The sequence below is a fragment of the Chaetodon auriga genome, chromosome 14, assembly GCF_051107435.1.
Source record: "Chaetodon auriga isolate fChaAug3 chromosome 14, fChaAug3.hap1, whole genome shotgun sequence".
NCBI lineage: Eukaryota > Metazoa > Chordata > Actinopteri > Chaetodontiformes > Chaetodontidae > Chaetodon > Chaetodon auriga.
Genome location: NC_135087.1, coordinates 12,259,132 through 12,272,418, shown reverse-complemented (window position 1 = coordinate 12,272,418; position 13,287 = coordinate 12,259,132). Strand labels below are relative to the sequence as shown.

General features: G+C 42.4%; 1 protein-coding gene across 1 annotated transcript in view; it reads left to right on the top strand.

Annotated features, from left to right (window-relative positions):
• The window catches only part of mboat2a (membrane bound O-acyltransferase domain containing 2a), a 41,556-nt gene extending 29,158 nt beyond the window's left edge, over positions 1–12,398 (top strand). Inside the window, exons 4-13 of the mRNA XM_076748660.1 lie at positions 1,970–2,065; positions 3,171–3,226; positions 4,554–4,608; positions 5,141–5,327; positions 5,900–6,092; positions 6,561–6,664; positions 6,755–6,819; positions 7,214–7,346; positions 8,699–8,850; positions 9,861–12,398. Of these exons, the coding sequence (XP_076604775.1) occupies positions 1,970–2,065; positions 3,171–3,226; positions 4,554–4,608; positions 5,141–5,327; positions 5,900–6,092; positions 6,561–6,664; positions 6,755–6,819; positions 7,214–7,346; positions 8,699–8,850; positions 9,861–10,041 (1,222 nt within the window). The 3' untranslated portion in view covers positions 10,042–12,398. The remainder of the gene's footprint in view (positions 1–1,969; positions 2,066–3,170; positions 3,227–4,553; positions 4,609–5,140; positions 5,328–5,899; positions 6,093–6,560; positions 6,665–6,754; positions 6,820–7,213; positions 7,347–8,698; positions 8,851–9,860) is intronic.
• The last annotated feature ends 889 nt before the right edge of the window (positions 12,399–13,287 follow it).

The window sequence follows — 13,287 nt, the reverse complement described above, 5'->3', positions numbered from 1 at the left end:
CCTCCCAGAGAAGGCTGATCGTGGTGAAACAGGGTTGTTGCTAAGGATTTGAAATGGTAGCAGGGAACAGAAAAACTTTGAGCTTTGTTGCTTAGTTGAAATGTCCGTTTAATACCAAGTAGTCTGGCATTGAGCACATTTAGTCTCTTTTTTTAATGTGGTCTGTTCAAGGTGTCTTCATGTTGCCACCGGCTGCAGAAGGAAGTCTGATTCTGTGTAAGCTAATGCGAAAATGATGCTACTTGACTTACTACTTCATTAAACATTTTCCTAATGAGTTTATGGCTGTCAGTTTCCAGTCTTCTTCAACACCAGATTGCTTATGTAAATTACGGTCCCATTTAGAGTCAAATAGATGATAAAGCAGGGTGCGCCTAAGGACACGGCTACCTTGTGATTGACAAGCCGCTACCATGGTGTGTCCTCGGGCTCTCAGTCAGATCCAATCAGGATGGAGGCATAGCAATGCGTACCCATGGCACCTCCGTGCTCTCGTCCAAATATGATCACTTCTGGCTCCAAAAAAAAAAAAAAAAAAACAAGATGCTGGCAAGTTTAATTCTTGTCTTTTGTGTCCCATTATGAATCTAACCGAGACTGAACCTTTAAACAGTGGCATGTTTTGGAGCTTTTTTTGGAATCCAATCACATTTGAGAATATTTGAGGCAGTTGAGCAAATACAGGTTGTAGAAAGCAGTCAAAGTGGGTCTGAGGAGCCTTTTTAAGGTCGAACCTGTGAGGATAAAATGAGAAAAATGAGCTTTTGGCTTTGATTCCCACCGAGGCCACTGAGGCGAAAACTGTACACTTTTAAACAAAAACACCCGTAGCTCCAGGCGGGCTCATATGTGTCTGCTAATGAGCAGGGAGATGACATATATGGGCAGATCAAAAGTTTCTATCTGCTATTGTTTCTGGAAGCAGATGTTATTTCAGGTCTAGAAAGTCTATAAGCAGGAGTGGACAATATTAGCAAGTACAGAAACTGTTGATACCTGTCCTCTCCCCACCTTTCCTTTCTGTCTCTCTCACTGTCGAGTAAAGGCAAAATGCCAAAAGTAATAAAAACAAAAGCAGAAGAAGGCTCTATAAACCCAGCATTGTTCCGAAAATAATCTACTCGCCCTGAAACATATGTTTTAACTAGTGTTAGTGATTGTATCCATGCAGCACATTTAGATGAGGTCTGGGAATGTGGAGGCCTTTGCAAAGAGCCGTGTCGTCTCCCAAGACACTAAAAAATACTGTGTACACTGAAAAACGTGCCAAGTGTGGGCTGGACACAAACAGATCTCTCGGAGCACATAGCAGGATTGTATTATAATTATCCTCTCTGCCTTCTCGGAGGGTTTCGTGATTAATAGCGGTGTGCGATATTTGTCTGAGGATTTGGAGTCTGAAAATATTTCGTATTGAAGCAGCGATGAGTGGGTTATTTCATGTTTGCGTTTGAAATGCTTGGCAGTAGAGATCAGGAGATGTCTTGGCTGCTTCTTGGACTGCAGATACTGTAGGCTCTCCCCGAATCAAGAGGTCCCGTTGTGTGCAGTGCAGCCTCGCTCTGGCTGGTGTGTTGTCCTCCCTCTCAGAGCAGCACAATCCTCTTATTGTTAGCAGCAGAGGAATGCTAGCCAGCTAGCTTTGACTTGGGCTGACTCTGCAACAGGCGTTAGTGCTGCTCCATCTTTGGTCTTCTGTTGAAAGGTCGTGTTGTCTTCAGCCGCTGACGGTGGCACATTACTGGAGTCTCCTCTGCTCTTTTGTCCAATTTGGACCCCCCTCCCCTTTGCACAGCTCTGCCCTCTTACTGGGGCCACTGCCTCTTGTACTGTACTGGAAGAAAGTCATTGTTCTGATATGAGAACAAGGGGATGGACTGAGTTTACTTTCCCTCCTTAGAAGTCTGAGGCTAAAGGTGCATTAACACATACACTGTGTAATATTTTCTTCTCTTTTTTCTCTGCCTAGGTACTGCTTCATCGTGACTCTTGGCTATCTGATATTGTGTCAGATCACACGGGTCTACGTGTTCGACTATGGCATGTACTCTGCAGATTTTACAGGGTAAGCTACACTAAGACCACAGAGCTCCTTCTCATCTTTTTGATTTTTATTTAAAACCTGAGGACCTCCATAGGTCTTCGCCTTGAATGCTAAATGGAGCGCAAATGACGCTAAAAAGAGAAGTTGCCAGTAAGAGTCAGGGGAACATTGGGTGTGACTCAAGCAGCCTGAGCTAAACAGAAGCAGGAGAGTGTCACTCCGCCGTGTCGGCAGGAGGACGTCGATAGGGACTCTGGTTCCTTGTGGTTGGTTCCCACTCCTCCAGACTGTCTGACAATTCAAGCAGACAGCCTGCACTCCCAGCAGGGTGGGGGTGGATAGTTGCTAAGCAACCTAATGCAAACCCATACTGCCTCTGCGAGGGCAGAGATTTCACTATTTCAACTAGCATGTCACACTGGAGATGTGATGAACAGCAGGTCTGAGGCCATCTTAACTCATATGACATCAGTGCAATGTTTCGTATTGTATGTCCTGTTTATGTGTATGTCACATGTTTCTGAATGTCAGCATGAGCCTTATTTGCTTGGTTCTACAGGCAGTCGATAATAATCCTCAATGCTTCGAAGCAGTTTCATTAAAAGACTAGAAAATCTCCAACCTGTTGCTTGTTCTGTCTCTGGATCTTAACTTGGTGCTGCCACCAGCAGTTTCCATGCATGAAATGGGTGTGAAATGATGTAGTGAATATCTGAAAACAGGCAAAAGCACATGAGAGCAGACTTCACGCTGTTCTTTGATAGAGTAGTTAAGAGGAAGAGGGGCTGAGAAGCATAGCACTGGTTTGGGCCTAAGGAACAGAGAAGAAGAATAGAAAGAATAGCTACAGGAAGTTCAAAAAAGTCTGCCATCAGCCTGGAGGAAACTTCCCATTGTGGAGGTACTGCTGCAGCTGATACTGTTACTATAAATACTGAATGAACTGGCAGCTCAGACCCTTAGTTGCCCATGTAAACTGCAACAATATGGAAAAGCAGTTTACCATGAGAACATGAAAACAAGCATTCAAAGTAATGTGAAAAAATGTCTCAGAAAAAGTCAAAGCACTCTTTATAAATTCACAATATTAACTTTCCCCTGTTTCCTGTTTGATGCTCTTCATCAGGCCTATGATGGTTATAACACAGAAGATAACCAGCTTGGCGTTTGAAATACACGACGGTAAGACGAGCATCAGTGTTTTCACGCTCTCTCTCTCGCTGTTGGCTTGTGTGTGTGTGTGTGTGTGTGTGTGTGTGTGTGTGTGTGTGTGTGTGTGCGCGCCTCCTCTGTGGAAAAATAAAGTGGCAGAAGTGAAAATGGTTCAATTCTCTTTGGAGTTTAAAAACGGATCACATGGCCACGCTTCTGAGCCAGTAGTCAGTTCTGACAGTGGACTAGTGAACCAGAAAGAGAGCATAAACACAGTTATGTAATGGGGGCAGTAACCAAGTATGCACGCTCTCCCTCTCTCCGCTCCCTCTGTTTAATGGCTGACTTTAAACACAAGCTGATTACTGTTAAACATACACCGTTAAACGATACGAATGGTAGCCATTTATGAGCACAGCCAGTGTACAATATGTATGGTTGGCCAGTGTCATGCCATGAACCAAACAAAGAGTTTCCTCCTGTAACTGATACATTGCCGATGAGCAATAAAGAAAGATGGAGACTTGACACCGAGGTGAAAATCAACAAACTGTCATCAAGTGTCATGGAGGCTTAGCGATCAAGAGGAGGATGATGAGAGTCACTCACAGCTTTGTAGTTTCCACTTGGAGTCTTAAGTCCCCTCAGGTTATTCTGGACTGGAGCACAATCAGCAGTCTAATAACAGTTTGTCTGTTGGTGTGTGTGTTGGCGGGTGCATGCATGCATGTGTGTGCTGTGTAGAGTAGTGCAGTGTTTTAAATTCTGTTCAGGTCACTGATTCTCTTCACAACTGTGAGTCCAATGAGAAGCTAAGACCGTAATCCACATCCTCAGAGGCCTGTCTCACCCTGATACCTGCCTGCTCCTGATACCCACACATACAGCCCAGCATGTTGCCATGTTTTCATACAGTAAAATACTGATTCCAGCTCTGGAGTTCTTAAAGATGCAGTGAGGCCGCTTCACAGTTCATCTTTTGGCTCATTTAATGGGATCAGAGGTTTAATCGTGGCCAGAGGAGCAGCAGGATTTTAACTAGGCATCGCCCGATGCGCCATGAGTCGTACGCTCAACCTTACATGTGCCCCGTGATGCAAAAGCTGACCATGAGTGTGCAGTCTAATGAGTAGCAAAGCCACGGGTCCTCAGAAACAAAGAGCAGACTGATTAAAACAAATGGAAATAGGACAGACTTTTACTGACCTCCTCAATAACGACAGTAACTGCTATCAGGATGTCTGGCCAAGGTGTAATTTCTCAGTCAGGAGTGGAACGACAAGGAGAGATGAGTTCCTACGGTATGTTTTTTTTGATAATGTTTTTTTTTTTTGTATCCCTTTGTGTCTGTCTGTAGGTCTAACCAAGCGAGAAGGGCAGCTGACTCCCACTCAGAAATACCTAGCTATCAGGTATGTGACTCAGGTATGTTTTTTCTGCTTCAGATGAACGGGTTAATTTGGTCAAGCTGAATGTAAAACTTGACATGGTTCATGATGCGCTTCATTTTAGTAAAAGCTTCGATTTCTGCAAAGGAAATCACGTTCAGGCTCTCCCTGGTGTTGTCAAGCAGTTGTCAGGCACTCAGTATCCAGGAAACCTCACTTTCACTACTCTCACGTGATCACAACTGCAGATTCCTCTCCCTGGCAGTTACTATTGGAGGTGGTAGCACAGTTGAGGTGGCGAAATTTAGTAAAAAGCAGGATTTGAATGAGGAGATGCTACTGTACCTACTAATGGGGAGTTGATATCTGACAACATCGTTGTTGCAAAAGTAAATGTGCTGACAGTTTTACCTGTAAGGTCCCAGACAACGATGCTCCATCCATCCCTACTGTATTTTAAAAGGACTGGGCACTACTGCACTACATGAAAACATCATCTAATTTCACCCCCCCCTCCTAATATATCTGCTCTTTTCTCTTCCCCGTGGACCTGAAGGCGGATGCCCAGCTTGCTGGAGTACCTGAGCTACAACTGTAACTTCATGGGCATCCTGGCTGGCCCCACCTGCTCTTATAACGACTACATGGCCTTCATCGAAGGCACGGGATACCAGCCACGCCACCAGGAGAACGCCAACGGCAAGGAGAACGGAAAGTACAAGCAGAGTGAACCTTCACCCAAGGTACAACGCCCTTTTTACCACTGGAATAAAAGTGTGTGCATCTCATTAAGGCTGCAAACACTGTGGTAAAACAGACCTAGATTTTATGCAATGGTGGGCAAAGGAATGCTTTAAACCCTCAAAGAGAGTACAAGCGGTTAGGATATTACAAAATGGGACTTTAAATTATGTAATGCTCTTTTAAATGGTAGCAGAGCTGTTTTAAGGGGTGCAGGGTAATTACAATTCATTTGTTTCCCTTCAGAGAAACAGAAACTAAGATGTTATGGAGAATTTAATGATGCAAACCTCAAGGTTATTTGTGTTGTCTTAGTGCATAATGCATTAATAATTTAATTATACTCCAAGATTTGAGTGTGTTTGTCTCAGAAGAGAAAGGAGCAGAGTGAAACAAGGACTTTGCTAAATATAAAACATGAGAGGATGCTCAAGGACTCGAGTTAACCTCGAGTCAACCTAACAGAGATTTGAAGGAAAAGCATCACTGGTGGTTGTTGTTGTTGTTTTTGGATATGATCAGGTGTAATGGGTCGCTTCTTTGTATCCCACTCTCTTCTCTCACCTCCACGCAGAACGACGTCATCTCCAAGCTGTGCACATGTGCCATCTCGCTGGCCATCTATCTGTCTCTGTGCAAGCTGCTCCCAGTGGAGCACTCCATAGACGACGACTTCGTCAACTCCACGCCCTTCTACCTTCAGGTCGTCTACCTTTACCTGGCCATGCTGGCCCTGAGGCCAAAGTACTACTTTGTCTGGACACTAGGTGAGTCAGATGTGACTTTGATAGCTGTAATTTCACCTTTACATGTAACCCAGTATAAGAAGTCTGTCTTCCTCCATCAGTAATGAACTTGACTGAAGACTCCGTCCCCTGGAAGAGTCTAATTGCTTGTCTCTCACTGTAAAGTGAGTGAATTTGAAGCAGGGCCCATCTGAATGGTATGAACTCACTGAGCTGTTCTGGGTTCAGAGAATCTGGTTATTTTTAAAGCAGTCCAGTATGCTGAGGTGCAGCCTAAAAAAGGTCCTTCACTCTTATTTAACAGCATTTCCTGACCCTACAGTGCCATCTAGTGCTGGATTGAAAACTGCAGCTCCTACCGTGACAAATACATGCGCCATCTGTTTCTGTCATTGCTTCACATACTAATGTATTCTCAGGATGTGGAGCTTGTCATCCTTTGTTGTTGCTGTTCAAATACTCACAAACATCTGCACCTTTCTCCTGCAGCTGATGCTATCAACAACGCTGCCGGGTTTGGCTTCAATGGATACAACAAAGATGGCACCCCGCGGTGGGACCTGATATCGAATCTCAGAATTCTGGATATTGAGGTTAGGCTCCTTTTTATGAGGTCTGCTATATCCAGATAAAGGCTTTTTTCAACTAAACTCTAAAATGTATTGTTGTGGGTCTAATTTCAGTTTGCCACCAGTTTCAAGAGTTTCCTAGACAACTGGAATATCCAGACAGCTCTGTGGCTCAAAAGGTAAAAACAGTCTGGTTGTAATGCTGTTCTTTGCTCAGTTTGTGTGTGAACAAGCCCTGTCTGTAGAGGGTTGCTGAAATATTCACTTAAATGCCTGATGCATAACTGTGTATCGCCAGTCTAGCCTTTTGAGTTCAATCATAATTAACTGAAACCACGATTTCAATGATTTCATTGCAAAAATGTCTGTAAGATACATCAAATCACGGATTATTCAGTTCTAATTGCAAAAGCAAACATTCATGACTTACGTTGTTGTCCATAATTTGAATAAATTTGATAACACCTATCCATTTGTGTACTTTCTTCAAATGGTGGCTGCAAGTCTGGAATGAATCCTTTCATGTGTTCCTACTTGAACTGTTTTGACCAAACACTGGATGTGTGTCCTCAGGGTGTGCTACGAGCGCTGTGCCATCAACCCCACCGCTGCCACCTTCCTGCTGTCAGCCATGTGGCATGGGGTGTACCCCGGCTACTACCTGACCTTCCTCACTGGCATTGTCATGACCATGGCTGCACGTGCAGTGAGTACACACACTGACTCTGTGATTAGATTCATGTGTTTTTCCATCATTCTGCAAGAGTCACGTTTCCACTCAACACTTTTGGAAACATACCCTTGAAACCTGTACCTACCTGCACCTAAACCCAAGATCTGTCTTGCGTTTCCACCACAGACACTACTCTTAAACATAGGTGGGGTTGTTTCCAGGGCTTTGGCTGACCTCCTTTACTTTTCCAGCAGCTGGGAAGCAACAGCCAAGCTTTCTTGGTTTCTTGAGACACAATATAACCTATACAGTACATTTTACTGCCAGATTAACAACTAGCCACTAACCTTTACCTTTGCTCCACTCCCATTCGCTGTCACTTTGCTGCTGCTGGGTCTGTCTCACCACACACTCGCTAACTTTTTGTGGTCTTTCTTCGTGGTATGTGGCTGTTTATTACAACAAAGAGACAGGCTTTGTTTGAGGAAAGACTGCAGGCTGAAAGACCAAAGACCAAAGTCATGATTCTCTCTGACCAATCAACAGATTACAAAGGTTATAGCTCCACCTTCAAGTGCCGTGTCAGTGTGCTAGGTACCGCGACAGAAAGGTATGGAATTAGCAGGACTGAATGGAGTGGTTCTGTTAGTGTCATCCATAACTTTTGACAATGGATCCACTTAAATTACTGCTCTAATGTGTAACAAACTAAACCGAACTGAAGCTTGACTGCTTGGTAGAAACGGGGCTTTAGATCTCTTTAGACTTACCACTGCTACAGACCCACAAGCGCACCAAAATTATACCTTTACCCTCCTTTATGGAGAGTAAGGGTATAATGATAAAGTACTACTTATACCTCATTTTAAGTGTGAGGCCATTACCGCTAATCTCTGCTAAGCCTCTTCACTCTGGTATTGTGAAAGAAGGAGACAAAGAGGATATTTATTTAGAGACAGTGGAGTGATGGTACAGGTGGAAACTTGCACTGTAATTCTGGATAATTCACTTGGGAAGGGTTGATAAACTGAAATGCCAGCGCAGTAAATTTGTTGTGCAGGGACTTTGTTCCTCTTCATCTAAAGGAGGACAAGGAGACCACTGACCCAGTTACACCACAGAACTACTGGCCACTTCCACACAGACTTGTTAAGATAGATTTCTCTGAAGACCTTCAAGATGGAAAAAGACAGAGGGAGAGGGGGGAAAAGAAGGATGGGCAGATAAGCAAAAGTAGGCAGTATTGCCTACTGCCACAAAAGATTTCAGGAACTAGGTCAATTGGTTCAATTCACTGTGCAGTAGAATGAGTGAAATGCAATTTAAAGTTTGTAGATTCATTCTCTTGGAAAATTACGTTGAGACATGTTTTTCTTCTCTTCCAGGTAAGGCACAACATCAGACCGTACTTCCTGTCCTCTGACTCATACAAATGCATCTATGATGTGGTCACGTGGGCATGCACTCAGATTGCCATTAGCTACACAGTGGCGCCATTTGTCCTACTTGCTGTGGGACCCTCGCTCAAATTCTACAGGTATGTGTGTTTGGCTGAATTGTCATACCATATTGCTTTGAGATGTGTTGTTGATGCTATGTGGTCCATTAAACAAGACACGAGTGTTAAAGAGAGAATACTATCGCCTCTGCTTTCCTCTGAAGTAATTAGCAGAGTGAGTTTTGTGTACTGCTGCTGTGCAAAATGATCATTATATTAAGCATGTACATGAAGTTACTGGCCACAGTGTAGAAATTAGCACTTTTTCATTAGCCTGGTTCCCTCTTGTCAGGCTGTAACCGTTAACGAGACATCTTAATGAGCGAAGGAGCGGGAGGATTGATGAGGAGGAAATAAAATGAGCAGCCTTAACACTGCTCGGCCGCTGCTGTGAAATAAAGGCCAAACAATGGTCAGTGTCATTCAGATGAGGGCTGCTGTTAAATCAGCATGTGGCTGCTAAACAGGCGATTTAAAGTGGACATGTTAAAGCGGCAGGGATGTGGGAGGAGGAGGACTCACTATGGCCCTGTCAGGCTGTATTTAAGCATAGCGCTAATGCTAATGTCTGCATGCTAACATGCACACAGTGGCTAGGCTGACATGCTGATGTTTAGCAGGTATAACGTTTACCATGATCACCCTCTTGGTTTGACGTGTTAGCATGCTAACGTTTGCTCTTTAGCGCTTGACACAAAGTACAGCTGAGGCTGATGGGAATGCCCTTCGTTTTGCAGCTGACTGGTATACATTGGACAAATTACAATTTTGACCTGATGATGGCGTTAGTGGAAACATTTAGGGATCATCAAAGATGATGCAAGTCATCCTGTGAGAGATTTCACTAAAAAATGAAAATATCAGCCTCATGGGGGCGCTAGAGGAAAGGTCAGGGGATCAGCAGAGTCATTAGGATTCATCCTCTGGGGATCATGAATGTCTGTACTGGATGTACTTAATATTTAACAGCAGTATATCCGATGATAATATAAGCGATGCATATATTGTCTTGTTTATTCTCCATCTCTCACTGTGGGATGTCTCCACAGGTCCTGGTACTTCTGCCTACACCTCCTCTGTCTCCTGGTGGTGCTGGTCTTACCTGTCAAATCGAGACGCCGGCAGACCAAAGAGCAGCAGGACGGTCTACAGAAGGACAGCCTACAGGACAACCAGACAGACCACAACAGCACAGACAACAACTGCAACCAGAAAGACAAAGCCACATGAGGACAGCGACGCACAGTCCCCTCAGCAGCAGAAACACTTGAGACGAACTAGAAACCACTGAGAGCTGGAGTGTGGCGAGCCTGTTTACCTGACAACGAACCAAATATCGGACGCTCTGAAAATCCTAACAGACAGAAAACACAAGTCAAAGTTCTGTCAAAACTTCCAGTAGCAAGGACGACAGCAGTCACACTCCTGACATGGACACAAGACCAGGATGTAACAATGTCCACGGTGTAAACTAATGAGTGATAGTGGTTACTTTACATTACATTAGTGGAAATGAAGACTTCCAAGCTGCCTTAAACCCTCTATGTACTCGTCTGGTGAAGTAGACAGTTGGATGGCACGCTGCAAGAACCTAAATGCAGCTTCACCATAGTGCTGTCGAGTTGTTCCAACAGAGTAGAAGTGCAGTATGTGGAGGGTTTTTGTCATTGTCTGGATACAAGCTTCTGTTAGGTGGAAATGGAAAAATGTGTTTATGTAAAACAAACATAACCTTTATCATCAGCTGCCAATTTCAAACAGGCCTTAGGATCCTCAAAACATTGTTTTATTTCTATGTCTCTTTTAAAATCTTTATTGGAGAAGAATTCACATTGTGTGTGTTTTGTATTTAGATGTTTGTGACAACACTATTTGAAGTCCATTCCCAATGCTTTTTTTTTTTTTTTCTTCTGGGATGAATTGACTTCGCCTGACGTAGAGAGTCCCGGAGTGGAATTCAGACCTCGTCCACCTCCAGCAGTGGAAAGTTTAAAAGAGGCACTCAATAGTTTCGAAATACTTTTCTTTTTATATTTTTTCATATCTGCTGCTTTTTTCTTTTTTCTTTTTTTTGATAAACGTGACTCATCAGATAAATGTGTGTTTCAAAGGGAGTTTATTTGCCCTGTCATGATTTAGGATTTCTGACTTTGGAGTTCAGGAGTGTGACTTGTGTCTTTTTTTTTTTTTTTCTTTACATGTCTTCATATTGTTCACACAACAGGTTTCCTCTGTGTTCAAATGTCTTGCCTCTGTAACACAAGTATCCAAAGTGATTTAAAAACAACACAATAAAATTGTTAAATTAGGGAAACACAGTGGATTGTTAACTTCACTGTCGAACACTGGTACATTTTATTTAATTATCTTGAATCCTGAAAATGTGACAGAAATCTGATCAAATTGCCACATTCACTGAAGACTTATTTAACTGTCAGAAGGTTTTATAGCCATAATTATTACAAGCCAGTTGAAAAAGTTTCCAATTTGCACAGTACGTTAGTGCACACATTGTGTTCAGGCTGCAAATGATGGTAGTGTGCAATTTGCATTTGTCTGTGAGGAAATCTAATGCAGTTATTTATCTGTCATCTTAATATTGTACAAAATTCAAAGACATAGGCCAGCTGTTGTGGTAAATGGTCTGACTTCATATTGTGTGCACTTGCATTAGAATAGGGGATGATTCAGGGTGCATTTACTGTAGGGTGTAAGAGACACTGGTTCCCCGTGTTGTTTTGGTCCACTGCTCACCTTTAAGCCTTTCAAATCACCCAGTTCACTCGTTACAACACGCAGCAGTTCAAACAACCATCCGTGTGATTCATTTCTGTTTCATCAGACATTTTTATGGATTTAGTCAAGAAAATGTGGAGATCTGTTGCACCTCACTGTTGATTAAACAGTCAAAAGACGCATTTTTACGTATCTGTCAGAGGAATTAGTCTGTGGGGTTCAAGCCGACAATATCATAAACACTTTGAAGTTGTGTGTGTGTGTGTTTGTTTGTTTTCTAGAAAACTGTCAGTAATTTGAGTTGATTTGGTGCATTTGTGTTATGTAAAATAACAAAGCAGCAGAGATGAGCTTTGAAGTATGGACCTCTTTAATTTCTTTTTAAGGTTTTCTAACATTTGCATATTCCTGCCATAACTGTGTGTGTACCAGTATTCATGTGATCCGTACATGTCGATGTGGTCTCATGTGAACTATATTTGTAGCCTGGGCCCTGTGAAGGCGAGTGTGGCCCACTTAAGGGAAAGGGATGTCATTCTACAAACATAGCGATTATTGCACTGCATGGCCACCCGAACCAGCAGATCAATGCAAACTGCTCCATATGTCCAAAGTGCCAAATCAAGAATGGCGCATTTTGTTTCGTGTGTATGTGAGCATGCGTGCCTGCGTGTGTGTTTGCGTGCGCGTGTGTGCATGTGTCCATGTAGTATGTGTGTGCGTGCGCCTGTGTAACATAATGGTTATTTTTGTGTCAGAAGGAAATTTATTGAAAGATTTGTATAACAGTACATTAAAATTCTGATTTATGTGGCAAAATAAAGAGAAATTATTTTTAAACACTAAACCTGATGATGCAAACATGTCTTATTTTTTGTCCAGTAATCCAGACTTATATTGCTTGAAAATAGATAATCTGTTTTTGTTATTGATTATTAATATTAGAACACTGGTGTTAAAATTGTAGCATTTAATCCAACACATACTGATGCAGCAAAGGGGAAATACATACAACACAAGATGTTCCTGCATTTGTGCAGCATTTTTGCATTAGTGTGACCCTTTTCACAGCAGACAATTTGATTTTTCTGCTATGACATGCCAAAATATCTGCTATGAAAAAGGTCATTAACAAAGTTAGTGGTGATTATATTGCTGCAAGCTGCTGAAATGTTACATACATTTTAAAGATAAAGAAGCAAAGACGTCTCTGCAGTGCTGTCTGCATATGATGCAACAATATGGAAGGTCAACTGTTATTTTAGGAGATTATGTCAACACATAGGACTCTAAATGCACTTTTGTCAACATGGCATGCCCACACATGTACCCCACCACTGAAAGGCTTGAGTATAAATATCAGTGGTAGTATTCGGATCCCTTGGTAGGAAGAAGCAGCCTGATAATAGAAAAATGCATGCATTTGAAATTATTATCAGCAAAATTACCCATTTGAGTTTTATATTATTATCAAATTTTCATATTATCACTGATGCATTCAGATGGAGCACATTTTATTTTAATACAATTCAATTTTATATTCTGTTGGCTAGTTTAATGTCCTGGAAAACAACTGATATTTCGTAATCTCGTTATAGTTTTTTGTTTTAATGTCAAAGTGCAAAATCTATCAAGCACAGCTGCCAAATAAATGTAGTGATGTAAAAAATACAACTACTCAGAGTAAAGTACAAGTACCTCAGAGTTGTACTGAAGTAGCTACAGCATTCGAGTGAACGT